Source organism: Pan troglodytes, chromosome 13, assembly GCF_028858775.2.
Source record: "Pan troglodytes isolate AG18354 chromosome 13, NHGRI_mPanTro3-v2.0_pri, whole genome shotgun sequence".
In the NCBI taxonomy this organism is placed as follows: Eukaryota; Metazoa; Chordata; class Mammalia; order Primates; family Hominidae; genus Pan; species Pan troglodytes.
This window is the reverse complement of record NC_072411.2, coordinates 31,111,009-31,123,923: the sequence shown is the minus strand read 5'-3', so window position 1 is coordinate 31,123,923 and position 12,915 is coordinate 31,111,009. Positions and strand designations below refer to the sequence as shown.

Below are 12,915 nucleotides of genomic sequence, written 5' to 3'. Positions count from 1 at the left end.
GGGGGATATAGGTTGTTCACTCCTTATGAGAATCGAATGCCTTTCTGATCTGTCACCATCTTCCGTCACCCCCAAATGGGACCATCTAGTTGCAGGAAAACAAGCTCAGGGCTCCCACTGATTCTGCATTTTGGTGAGATATAATTATTTCATTATATATTAATAATAATAGAAATAAAGTGCACAATGAATGTAATATACTTGAATCATCCTGGAACCATCCCCCACCTCAGGTTCCTGGAAAAATTATCTTCAACAAAACCAGTCCCTGGTGCCAGCATGGTTGGGGACACCTGGTTAACAGATGTGAGACCCCTTTGCCTTGTCTTGGAATAATGTGCAGATATGCATTGTGTGAATGACATCTGATGGCGCCATCTTGCCCTGTACATCATTTTAGGGACAGCTCCAGTATTTCATGAAAATTAAAATTTCTTCTAGTGACGAACAAAATGATACTCAGAAGCAATTTTGTGAAGAACAGAACACTGGAATATTACACGATGAGATTCTGATTCATGAAGAAAAGCAGATAGAAGTGGTTGAAAAAATGAATTCTGAGGTATTTTCTTTAGTTATTTTCAAATGTTTTTATATGTGTGTATATTTTAAAGAACTGTATTTTGGAAATATAAAGGATTTTTAAGTCATATATGTGTGTATATATTCTATATATCCTTTGTCATATATCTATATACATACGTATAGGATAAAGCCATGTTCTTAATTCACCTTCATTTGGCTGCAACAGTTGAGTAGTGACCTGCACAATGGCCTCAATCCAAAGGAGAAGTATTTGATGTTTTTCATAAGAATTGATGATCTTTCCACATCAGAAATAAGTTTTGCTACTGAAAACAGATTTTCTTGTTTTTGGACATTAGTTTTTTAAAAAATGTTAATAGAGAAGTCAATTGATTATTTTCACTGATAAGAAAGTAGGAAATGTATAGCTGGGTCAGAGGCCACGTTGTGGATACCATTATCTTTACTTTTGCAGAGAGGAACAGTTTGCTCCAAGTAGTTTCTCATTTCAATGTAAAGAGGTTTGAAAACAATGACATGCCATGATACACATTTAGTAATAATTTATTGATAAGTATTTTGTTTCTGGAGAAATAGTTCAGTATATTTCCCCTATTTCACCATTACTACTGTTTCAAACATTATAAAGAGGAAATAAAAGTTACCGCAATGGCAAATAATCTCATGATTTCTAAGAAAATCTCTATAAGTTGTATCTTATTTACCATTCATATTTTGAAACAAAAGGTTTCTTTTGTATTTATATATTTACACCACAGAAGTAACTGTGGTTTTGTGGAGGATCACTAGAAGTAGCATCAGCAGACCTGGGGAAAATCCTGCATCTGTGTATATTTTTTGACCTCTCCTTTTAAGAATCGCGATCTTAAATGAGTTCAGTATTGTATGTAGAAGTGCAATGCCTAGATACAGATGTGTACAGTGTGGAAGGGTACAGTGCTTAGATTTGACAGTTATAAATAAATGTAATTCTTATAACTGAGTATAGAAATATTAGAAATGTAGAATATCGGTAAAACGTTCTTCAGTAAAAGAAACTTAAAGAACTTTGAGAAATTGCTTCTGTCCAAATATATGCATAGCTAAGGCTCTTAGGATGGTGTGGTTGATAGGTTAGATATCAGAGTGTAAACCTAATCTTAAAAATATAGTCAAATTATTAATCTTATATTTTATGCCTCTGGGTTTTTTTGTAACTCAGAAAAAGGCTTTTTAAATTCTGAGATTCTTAAAAATCCTCTAGTGGTTTATTTTTCATCGTCTTTAAATAAATATTTAAACTTTTAGGAATTTAGGAGCAGATTCCTAAAAGTTTAAATATTTATTTAAAGATGATGAAAAATAAATCACTGGAGGAATTTACACTCTTATTAGGTTTGAAGTTTTGTCCAATTTTTTTCCAGTTAAATATCCACTATGGGGATTCTTTCATTATACAGATACATGTTATTTTTTAATTTCAGAAGAAATCATGATATGTCAATCTATTGAGTGCTAACTAAAAGTTCCCTTTGTTTACTTAGCTTTCTCTTAGTTGTAAGAAAGAAAAAGACCTCTTGCATGAAAATAGTACGTTGCAGGAAGAAATTGCCATGCTAAGACTGGAGCTAGACACAATGAAACATCAGAGCCAGCTAAGAGAAAAGAAATATTTGGAGGATATTGAAAGTGTGAAAAAAAAGAATGATAATCTTTTAAAGGCTCTACAATTGAATGAGCTCACCATGGATGATGATACCGCCGTGCTCGTCATTGACAACGGCTCTGGCATGTGCAAGGCCGGCTTTGCAGGCGATGATGCCCCCCGGGCTGTCTTCCCTTCCATCGTGGGGCACCCCAGGCACCAGGGCATGATGGGGGGCATGCATCAGAAGGAGTCCTATGTGGGCAAGGAGGCCCAGAGCAAGAGAGGCATCCTGACCCTGAAGTACCCCATGGAGCATGGCATCATCACCAACTGGGATGACATGGAGAAGATCTGGCACCACACCTTCTACAACGAGCTGCGTGTGGCTCCCGAGGAGCACCCCATCCTGCTGACCGAGGCCCCCCTGAACCCCAAGGCCAACCGTGAGAAGATGACCCAGATCATGTTTGAGACCTTCAACACCCCAGCCATGTACGTGGCCATCCAGGCCGTGCTGTCCCTGTACACCTCTGGCCGTACTACTGGCATCGTGATGGACTCTGGTGACGGGGTCACCCACACTGTGCCCATCTATGAGGGGAATGCCCTCCCCCATGCCACCCTGCGCCTAGACCTGGCTGGGCGGGAACTGACTGACTACCTCATGAAGATCCTCACCGAGCGTGGCTATAGGTTTACCACCATGGCCGAGCGGGAAATCGTGCGTGACATCAAAGAGAAGCTGTGCTATGTTGCCCTGGACTTCGAGCAGGAGATGGCCACGGCGGCCTCCAGCTCCTCCCTAGAGAAGAGCTACGAGCTGCCCGATGGCCAGGTCATCACCATCGGCAACGAGCGGTTCCGCTGCCCCGAGGCGCTCTTCCAGCCTTGCTTCCTGGGCATGGAATCCTGTGGCATCCATGAAACTACCTTCAACTCCATCATGAAGTCTGATGTGGACATCCGCAAAGACCTGTACACCAACACAGTGCTGTCTGGCGGCACCACCATGTACCCTGGCATGGCCCACAGAATGCAGAAGGAGATCGCTGCCGTGGCGCCTAGCATGATGAAGATCAAGATCATTGCTCCTCCCAAGCGCAAGTACTCCGTGTGGGTCGGTGGCTCCATCCTGGCCTCGCTGTCCACCTTCCAGCAGATGTGGATCAGCAAGCAGGAGTATGATGAGTCAGGCCCCTCCATTGTCCACCGCAAATGCTTCTAGGTGGACTCTGACTTAGTTGCGTTACACCCTTTCTTGACAAAACCAAACTTCTCAGAAAACAACATGAGATTGGCATGGCTTTATTTGTTTCCTTGTTTCATTTTTTGTTTTGTTTTTTATTGGCTTGACTCAGGATTTAAAAACCGGAATGGTGAAGGTGACAGCAGTCGGTTGGAGGGAGCTTCCTCCAAAGTTCTGCAATGTGGCCGAGGACTTTGATTGTACATTGTTCTTCTTTTCAATAGTCATTCCAAATATTGTGAGACGCATTGTTTCAGGAAGCCCCTTGCCCTGCTACAAGCCACCCCACTTCTCTCTAAGGAGAATGACCCAGTCCTCTCCCTATTTCACACAGGGGTGGTGATAGCATTGCTTTTGTGCAAATTACATAATGCAAAATTTTTTGAGTCTTCGCCTTAATACTTTTTAATTTTGTTTTATTTTGAATGATCAGCCTTCGTGGCCCCCCTCTTTTGTACCCCAACTTGGGGTGTATGAAGGCTTTCGGTCTCCCTGAGAGTGGCTGGAGGCAGCCAGGGCTTACCTGTACTCTGACTTGAGGAGAGTTGGATAAAAGTGCACACCTTAAAAAAAATTGAGGAAGCACAGTATTTCAGTACAGTGGACAGCTTAGCATGTTGACAACTGAGAATAAAATGCTCAGTTCTGAACTGGACAATGTAAGACACAACGAGGAAACACTGGAAATGGAAATTCAATTACGTCATTGTAGACTGGCTACTGCTCTACATGATTGTGACCAAAGTCAGATAGCTGAAAGAGACTTCTTTCCAGAGAACAAGACATGAACAGGTTTATTTACAGAAGACAATGAATTCTCATTTATCTCACCTAAAAGAGAACAGATTCTTTCTCAACAAGTCTAATGTAGACAGTAAAATCAACAGGCTAAAAATTAAGCTCCATGAAACAAGATAAAACTCTGAGAGAAAAGACGGGGCAGGCCGCCATCTTTCCCGTTCAGGCAACTTAGTCATTCCAGCCTGCGGGCTTTGGAGAGTACAAACCGACGAGGGACAGAAGAGATCCCACAGCACAGCATAGCTGCTTTACCAAATCATGGCCAGACTGCTTCTGTAAGCAGGCCCCTCATCCTGTTCCAGCTCACTGGACAGGACCTCCCAACTGGGGCCTCCAGCTACCCCCACCAGCATTCCTTGGCCAATGGAAATGTGAAATGTTCCTGGGACAGAGCTCCCGGAGAGGGGCAGGCCCCCACCTTTGCTCTTTCGGTGACTAGCCATTCTGGCCTGCGGGCTTTGGAGAGCCCAAGCTGACAAGGGGTGGAAGAGGTACCTCAGCACAGCACAGCCACGCTACAAAAACGTGGCCAGACTCTTGTTTACGTCAGTCCCTGACCACATTTCTAGTCAGCGGGTGAAGTCTTTCAACCCGGTTCTCTGGCTACCTTGACTGCTGTTCTCTGGACCACAGCAGCCCTACAGAAAAGTGGCCAGACTCTCTACTTGATGGGCAGATCCTCCTGGCCTGGGTCTCTAGCCAGCCCACCACTGGAGCTATCAAGCCAGTAGCAACTCTGCAGTTCCTGGGACAGAACTTCCAGGAGCAAATGAAATCCTTTCTGCCACTGCCTCTGCAGTGGAACTGCCCTTGCTACCCTCAGAAGATGCAACGGAGCAAAGACCCTAAGTGCCCTATCAACACCTCCAATAAGCTGCAGTTGACCCAAAGAACAAGCCAGTCCATCTCCCACGGGTACCACACACCCTCCACTACTCATCACCAGACAGGGAACCCTGGCTTGGGCCCACAGCACAGACCCTCCATCCTGGGCTGATTACACTAAGTGATTGCTAACTCACATGTCTCTGGGATGGAGCACCCAGGAAACAAGCAAAGTGGTGGAGCAGCAAGTCAGGTGATGTGGAGCCCAGAGGTCAGGGATGGCTATCTCTCTAGGGTCCACTTGCCCTTGTGAGACACTTTATCCCAGCACTTTAGGAATGCTGAGGTCATACCAGCCACATCTCATGTGCAAGATTGCCCAGCAGAGATCAGGTCCGAGAGTTCCCTTTTTAAAAAAAGGAGACTTGCTTAAAAAAAGAAGTCTAGCCACGTTTGTGTAGAGCAGCTGTGCTGTGCTGGGGGTTCACTTTTGAGAGAGTTCTCCTCTGAGACCTGATCTCTGGAGGCTGGGCAGTCTTGCACTTGAGATGGGGCTGGTCTGATCTCAGCACTCCTTAGTCTGCTCGCCTCTCCCATGGCCCCAGCCTGGCCACACCTGCTTATGGGGCACTCTTAGATGCCCACACCATAGCTTCCATGCTAGTGGACTGTACCATATCAGTGGAGAGCTGCAGCAAGGTGGCCCCTACAGCCACGCAGCAGCCTGCACATTGCCTCTCCGTACGGCAGCCCTTTATTTGGAAACTTCCTAAATCACTTTGCTGTGTGTGTTTACACGGGTGGGTTTTGCTTTACTTGCCCTGAGAGCACACGGGAGTGCAGCACACACCCCAACCCACATCAACTGCCATTAAAGAAAAGAAATTTCAGCCCAGAATTTCATGTCCAGCAAAATTAAGCATCATAAGTGAAGGAGAAATAAGATCCTTTTCAGACAAGCAAATGCTGAGGGAATTTGGTATCACCAGATCTAGCTTACGAGAGCTCCTGAAGGAAGCACTAAATATGGAAAGAAAAGATCATCACCTGCCACTACAAAAACACACTGAAGTACACAGTCCAATGATGCTAAAAACCAACCACATATGTAAGTCTGCAAAATAACCAGCTGACAGCATGACGACAGGATCAAATCCACACATACCATTACTAACCTTAAATGTAAATGGGCTAAATGCTCCCATTGAAAGACACGGGGCAAGCTGGGTAAAGAACCAAGACCCACTGTAATATGCCATCTTCAAGCAACCCATCTCATGTGCAGTGCCATACATAGGCTCAAAATAAAGGAATGGAGAAAAATATTTCAAGCAAATGGAAAACAGAAAAAAGGTGTTGCACTCCCAGTTTCTGACAAAACAGACTATACCAATAAAGATAAAAAAAGAGAAGGACATTACAAAGGTGGTCCTGACCTTTGATAAATCTCATTATTGCTTGATACCAACCTGGGCTATTTTTATTGCCCAAAGGAATAGGATAATTTGCTGAGGTTGTGGAGCTTCTCCCCTTCAGAGAGTCCCTGATCTCCCAAAATTTGGTTGAGATGTAAGGTTGATTTTGCTGTACAACTCCTTTTTTGAACATTTTACTCATTTCCAACAAGGAAGGCAAGTTTTCCTGCTTCCATGACAAAGGAGAGCAGGCACCTCCTTTCCTGAGTTTCAGCTTGCTTCTGACAGGGAAGGTGAGTGTAAGTTTTTCCAGCTTCTAAGATGGCAGAGAATGATCACCCACTCTGAGCCTTATTTCCAGGTAAGTAGCTGAATTAGAGTTTTGTCTTAAAATTTTTCCTTAATGACTAAAATTTAAGATTACCCACCAGCTGCTTTTAATTCCTCCTTACCATTAGAACACTCAGTTAATCATATGAATTGTGTGTTTGTTTGTTTTGCCTAACTCTTTTTGTTTATGTTTGGGGTTTTATTGTTGTTTCATTTTTCTCCCATCTCTTCCTGACTTCGTCAAATCCAAAGGAATGTTCCAAATTGTGGGGAGCAAGGCATCTGAATTGGCTAAAACCCCTGTGGCTGCAAAAAAAAACAAAAACAAAAAACAAAACAAAAAACAAAAAACAAAAAAAAACCCCCACAAAAAACAAAAAACCAAAAAAAAAAAATCCAGTTGGAAATTTTTAAAAACTTTTTTTTAACTTTTAAATTTTATTATTATACTTTAAGTTTTAGGGTACATGTGCACAACGTGCAGGATTGTTACATATGTATACATGTGCGATGTTGGTGTGCTGCACACATTAACTCGTCATTTAACATTAGGTATATCTCCTAATGCTATCCCTCCCTCCTCCCCCACCCCACAACAGTTCTCGGTGTGTTATGTTCTCCTTCCTGTGTCCATGTGTTCTCATTGTTCAGTTCCAACCTACGAGTGAGAACATGAGGTGTTTGGTTTTCTGTTCTTGTGTTAGTTTGCTGAGAATGATGATTTCCAGCTTCATCCATGTCCCTGCAAAGGACATGAACTCATCCTTTTTTATGGGTGCATAGCATTCCATAGTGTATATATGCCACATTATCCAGTCTATCATTGATGGGCATTTGGGTTGGTTCCAAGTGTTTGCTGTTGTGAACTGTGCCGCATTAAACATACGTGTGCATGTGTCTTTATATTAGAATGATTTATTATTTTTTCAGAATATACCCAGTAATGGGATTGCTAGTTTAAATGTATTTCTAGTTGTAGATCCTTGAGGAATTGTCACACTGTCTTCCACAATGGATGAACTAATTTATACTACCACCAAGAGTGTAAAAGCATTCCTGTTTCTCCACGTTCTCTCCAACATCTGTTGTTTCCTTATCTTTTAATGTTGGCCATTCTAAGTGGCGTGAGATTGTATCTCATTGTGGTTTTGATTTCCATTTCTCTAATGACCAGTGATGATGTGGTTTGCTTCACATGTTCTTTAGCTGCATAAATGTCTTATTTGGGAAGTGTCTGTTCATATGTTTTGCCCATTTTTTGATGGGGTTTTTTTTTCTTGTAAATTTGTTTAAGTTCTTTGTAGATTCTGCATATTAGCCCTTTGTCAGATGGATAGATTGCAAAAATTTTCTCCCATTCTGTGGGTTGCCTGTTCACTCTGATGATAGTTTCTTTTGCTCTGCAGACACACTTTAGCTTAATTAGATCCCATTTGTCAATTTTGGCTTTTGTTGCCATTGCTTTTGGTGTTGTAGTGATGAAGTCTCTGCCCATGCCTATGTCCTGAATGGTATTGCCTAACACAAGGACATTTCTGTGCCTGAGTGCCATACCACCCAAAGTGATTTACAGATTCAGTGCTATCCCCATCAAGCTACCATTGACTTTCTTCACAAAATTAGAAAAACTACTTGAAATTTCATATGGAACCAAAAAGACATAGCCAAGACAATCCTAAGCAAAAAGAACAAAGCTGGAGGCATCACAGTACCTGACTTGAAACTATTCTACAAGGTCACAGTAACGGAAACAGCATGGTACTGGTACCAAACCAGGTATATAGACCAATGGAATAGAACAGAGGCCACAGAAATGGCACCACACATGTAAAACGACCAGATCTTTGACAAAACTGACAAAGGTAAGCACTGGGGAAAGGATTGCCTATTTAATAAATGGTGTTAGGAAAACTGTCTAGCCACATGCAGCAAACTGAAACTGGGCCACTTCCTTACACTTTATACAAAAATTAACTTAAGAAGGATAAAAGAATTAAACGTAAGACCTAAAAGCAAAAAACCTAGAAGAAAATGTAGGCCACCAACCTCAGGGGAAATGTACTTGTATTGAAATGCATGGTAAAAACACGCATTCCCTACTTCCTTGAGTGGGTGAGGTTGGTGGCTGGTCCATCTGCTCCAAGTGGACCCTTACAGATGTGGCTGGTTGCTCTTTGAGCCAGCTTGGCCTTGCCCGGCATGCACAAGCATCAGTGAATAACTATGATATAAATGGAGCCACATAGAGGAAATGAGCAGCAGGCTCAAGACCAGGTTGTGCACTGCCTTTAGGGCTCCAGTCCGTGCCTCAGGGATGGTATGGCACTGTGAACTTCTTGGTTGCCAAGAGGCAGACCACAGGCCATCTTGAGGAGGACTTTATGTTCAAGTGCAGAAAACAGCCAGGATTACCACCCAGGGGACTTGGCCTTCTGTGGCCGTGGCCAGACTTAGAATTTGTGTCAAGGCAGGGCAAGCTCACTCGGAGCAGCGTGTTGGTACCTGGGGCCTGTGCATGCCAGGCAAGGCCAGGCTGGCTCAGAGAGCAACCAGCCACCTCTGCAAGGGTGCGCCTGGACCAGGTGGCCTAGCCACCAACCTCACCCACAGAAGGAAGCAGGGATGACCAGGTTACGAGAGCCTGAGTAGCTGCCACCTGAGGGCTGATGGAGCAGAGGCCTGAGGAAAATCAGATGGCACGTTTAACTGTTTAATGGATCTTAAGTTAATTTTTCTATAAAGCAGATGTCACCAGTCCATGCCTCAGAGCTCGTATGGCACTGCAGACCACAGAAGGCCGAGTCCCCTGGGTGGCAATTCTGGCTGCTTTCTGCACTTGAACATAAAGTCCTCCTCAAGACGGCCTGTGGTCTGCCTCTTGGCCCTACCTTTAGAGTAGAAGAACCAATGTACCATGTTCGGCAGCAAGTGAGGTTGGTGGCTGGTCCGGTTCCTCCTGACACACCCTTGCAGAGGTGGCTGGTTGCTGTTTGAGCCAGCTTGGCCTTGCCCAGCATGCACAAGCCTCAGTGCAACTACTGTGCTACAAACGGAGCCACAGAGAGGAAATGAGCAGCAGGCTCAGCAGCAGGGTGTGTGCTGCCTTTGGGGCTCCAGTCCATGCCTCAGGGCTCGTATGACACTGCGGGCTTCTTGGTTTCCAGGAGGCACACAACAGGCCGTCTCGAGGAGGACTTCATGTTCAAGTGCAGAAAGCAGCCAGGATTACCATCCAGGGGACTTAGCCTTCTGTGACCCTGGCCACACTCAGAATTTGTGCCAAGGCAGGACAAGCTCACTCGGAGCAGCATGTCAGTAGCTGGGACCTATGCATGCCAGACAAGGCCAAGCTGGCTCAAAGAGCAACCAGCCACCTCTGCAAGGGTGTGCCAGGAGCAGGTGGACCAGCCAGCAACCTCAGCTACTCAAGGAAGCTGGGATGGCCAGTTTCTAACAGCGTGAGTGGCTGCCTCCTGATGGCTGATGGAGCAGAGGCCTTAGGAAAAGCAGATGGCCCTGTGGCCGTGCCTTTAGGGTAGAAGTACTGATGTGCCATGTGTGGCAGCAAGTGAGGTTGGTGGCTGGTGCAGCGGCTCCTGGCACACCATCGCAGAGGTGACTGGTTGCTCTTTGAGCCAGCTTGGCCTGGCCCGGCGTGAACAAGCCTCAGTGCAACCTCTCTGCTACATATGGAGCCACAGAGAGGAAATGAGCAGCAAGTTCAGGAGCAGGCTGTGTGCTGCCTTTGGGGCTCCAGTCCAAGCCTCGAGTCGTATAGCACTGTGGGCCTCTTGGTTGACTAGAGGCAGAAAACAGGCCATCTTGAGGAGGACTTTATGTTCAAGTGCAGAAAGCAGCCAGGATTACCATCCAGGGGACTCGGCCTTCTGTAGCCCTGGCCAGACCTTGCAGAGGTGGCTGGTTGCTCTTTGAGCCAGCTTCGCCTCCCTTGCATGCGCAGGCCCCAGGTACTAACACGCTGCTCTGAGTGAGCCTGTCCTGCCTTGGCTGCCACCTAATTGGTGATGGAGCAGAGGACTTAGGAAAAGCAGATGGCACTGTGGCCCACCTTCAGGGTAGAAGAACTAATGTACCATGTCCGGCCGCTAGTGGGTGAGTGGCACAACTGCTCCTGGCACACCCTTACAGAGGTGGCTGGTTGCTCTTTGAGCCAGCTTGGCCTTGCCCGGCATGCACAAGCCTCAGTGCAACAACTGTGCTGCAAATGGAGCCACAGAGAAGAAAGGAGCAGCAGGCTCAGGAGCAGGGTGTGTGCTGCCTTTGGGGCTCCAGTCCATGCCTTGGGTCATATAGCACTCGGGCTTCTTGGTTGCCTAGAGGTGGACCACAGGCTGTCTGGAGGAGGACTTTATGTTCAAGTGCAGAAAGCAGCCAGGGTTACCATCCAGGGGACTCGGCCTTCTGTAGCCCTGGCCAGACATTGCAGAGGTGGCTGGTTGCTCTTTGAGCCAGCTTGGCCTCCCTGGCATGCACAGGCCCCAGGTAGTAACACGCTGCTCTGAGTGAGCTTGTCCTGCCTTGGCTGCCACCTAATTGCTGATGGAGCAGAGATGTTAGGAAAAGCAGATGGCACTGCGGCCCACCTTTAGGGTAGAAGAACTGACGTACCATGTCCGTCCGCTAGTGGGTGAGTGGTACAACTGCTCCTGGCACACCCTTGCAGAGGTGGCTGGTTGCTCTTTGAGCCAGCTTGGCCTTCCCCGGCATGCACAAGCCTCAGTGCAACAACTGTGCTACAAATGGAGCCACAGAGAGGAAACGAGCAGCAGGCTCAGGAGCAGTGTGTGCGCTGCCTTTGGGGCTCCAGTCCATGCCTCGGGTTGTATGGCACTGTGGGCTTCTTGGTTGCCAAGAGGCAGACCACAGGCCATCTTGCGGAGGACTTTATGTTCAAGTGCAGAAAGCAGCCATGATTACTACGCAGGGGATTTGGCCTTTTGTGGCCCTGGCGAGACTTAGAATTTGTGTCAAGGCAGGAGAAGCTCACTCAGAGCAGTGTGTTAGTACCTGGGGCCTGTGCATGCCAGGGAAGGCCAAGCTGGCTCAAAGCGGAACCAGCCACCTCTACAAGGGTGCGCCTGGACCAGTTGGACCAGCCACCAACCTCACCCACTGAAGGAAGCCGGGATGGCCAGGTTCCAACAGCCTGAGTGGCTGTCTCCTGATGGCTGATGGAGCAGAGGCTTTAGGAAAAGCAGATGGCCTTGTGGCCTACCTTTAGGGTAGAAGTACTGATGTGCCATGTGTGGCAGCAAGTGAGGTTGGTGGCTGGTGCAGCGGCTCCTGGCACACCCTCGCAGAGGTGACTGGTTGCTCTTTGAGCCAGCTTGGCCTTGCCTGGCATGCACAAGCCTCAGTGCAACAACTGTGTTACAAATGGAGCCACAGAGAGGAAAGCAGCAGCAGGCTCAGGAGCAGCATGTGCACTGCCTTTGGGGCTGCACTCCATGCCTCGGGTCATATAGCACTGCGGGCTTCTTGCTTGCCTAGAGGCTGACCACAGGCCATCTTGAGGAGGACTTTATGTTCAAGTGCAGAAAGCAGCCAGGATTACCATCCAGGGGACTTGGCCTTCTGTGGCCCTGGCCAGACCTTGCAGAGGTGGCTGGTTGCTCTTTGAGCCAGCTTGGCCTCCCTGGCATGCACAGGCCCCAGGTAGTAAGACGCTGCTCCAAGTGAGCTTGTCCTGCCTTGGCTGCCACCTAATTGCTGATGGAGCAGAGGCCTTAGGAAAAGCAGATGGCACTGTGGCCCACCTTTAGGGTAGAAGAACTGATATACCATGTCCGGCCGCTAGTGGGTGTGTGGTACACCTGCTCCTGGCACACCCTTGCAGAGATGGCTGGTTGCTCTTTGAGCCAGCTTGGCCTTGCCCAGCATGCACAAGCCTCAGTGCAACAACTGTGCTACAAATGGAGCCACAGAGAGGAAACGAGCAGCAGGCTCAGGAGCAGAGTGTGTGCTGCCTTTGGGGCTCCAGTCCATGCCTCGGGTCGTATAGCACTGCGGGCTTCTTGCTTGCCTAGAGGCAGACCACAGGCCGTCTTGAGGAGGACTTTATGTTCAAGTGCAGAAAGCAGCCATGATTACCACCCAGGGGACTT

At 46.8% G+C, this 12,915-nt stretch overlaps 1 protein-coding gene across 2 annotated transcripts in view; it reads left to right on the top strand.

Annotated features, from left to right (window-relative positions):
- Positions 1–3,445, top strand: part of LOC129143391 (POTE ankyrin domain family member E) — a 55,236-nt gene extending 51,791 nt beyond the window's left edge. For both annotated transcript variants that reach the window (XM_054679714.2, XM_054679713.2), the window contains 2 exons: positions 442–562; positions 2,070–3,445. In XM_054679714.2, the coding sequence (XP_054535689.1) occupies positions 442–562; positions 2,070–3,398 (1,450 nt within the window). In that variant the 3' untranslated portion in view covers positions 3,399–3,445. The remainder of the gene's footprint in view (positions 1–441; positions 563–2,069) is intronic.
- Positions 3,446–12,915: the final 9,470 nt, after the last annotated feature.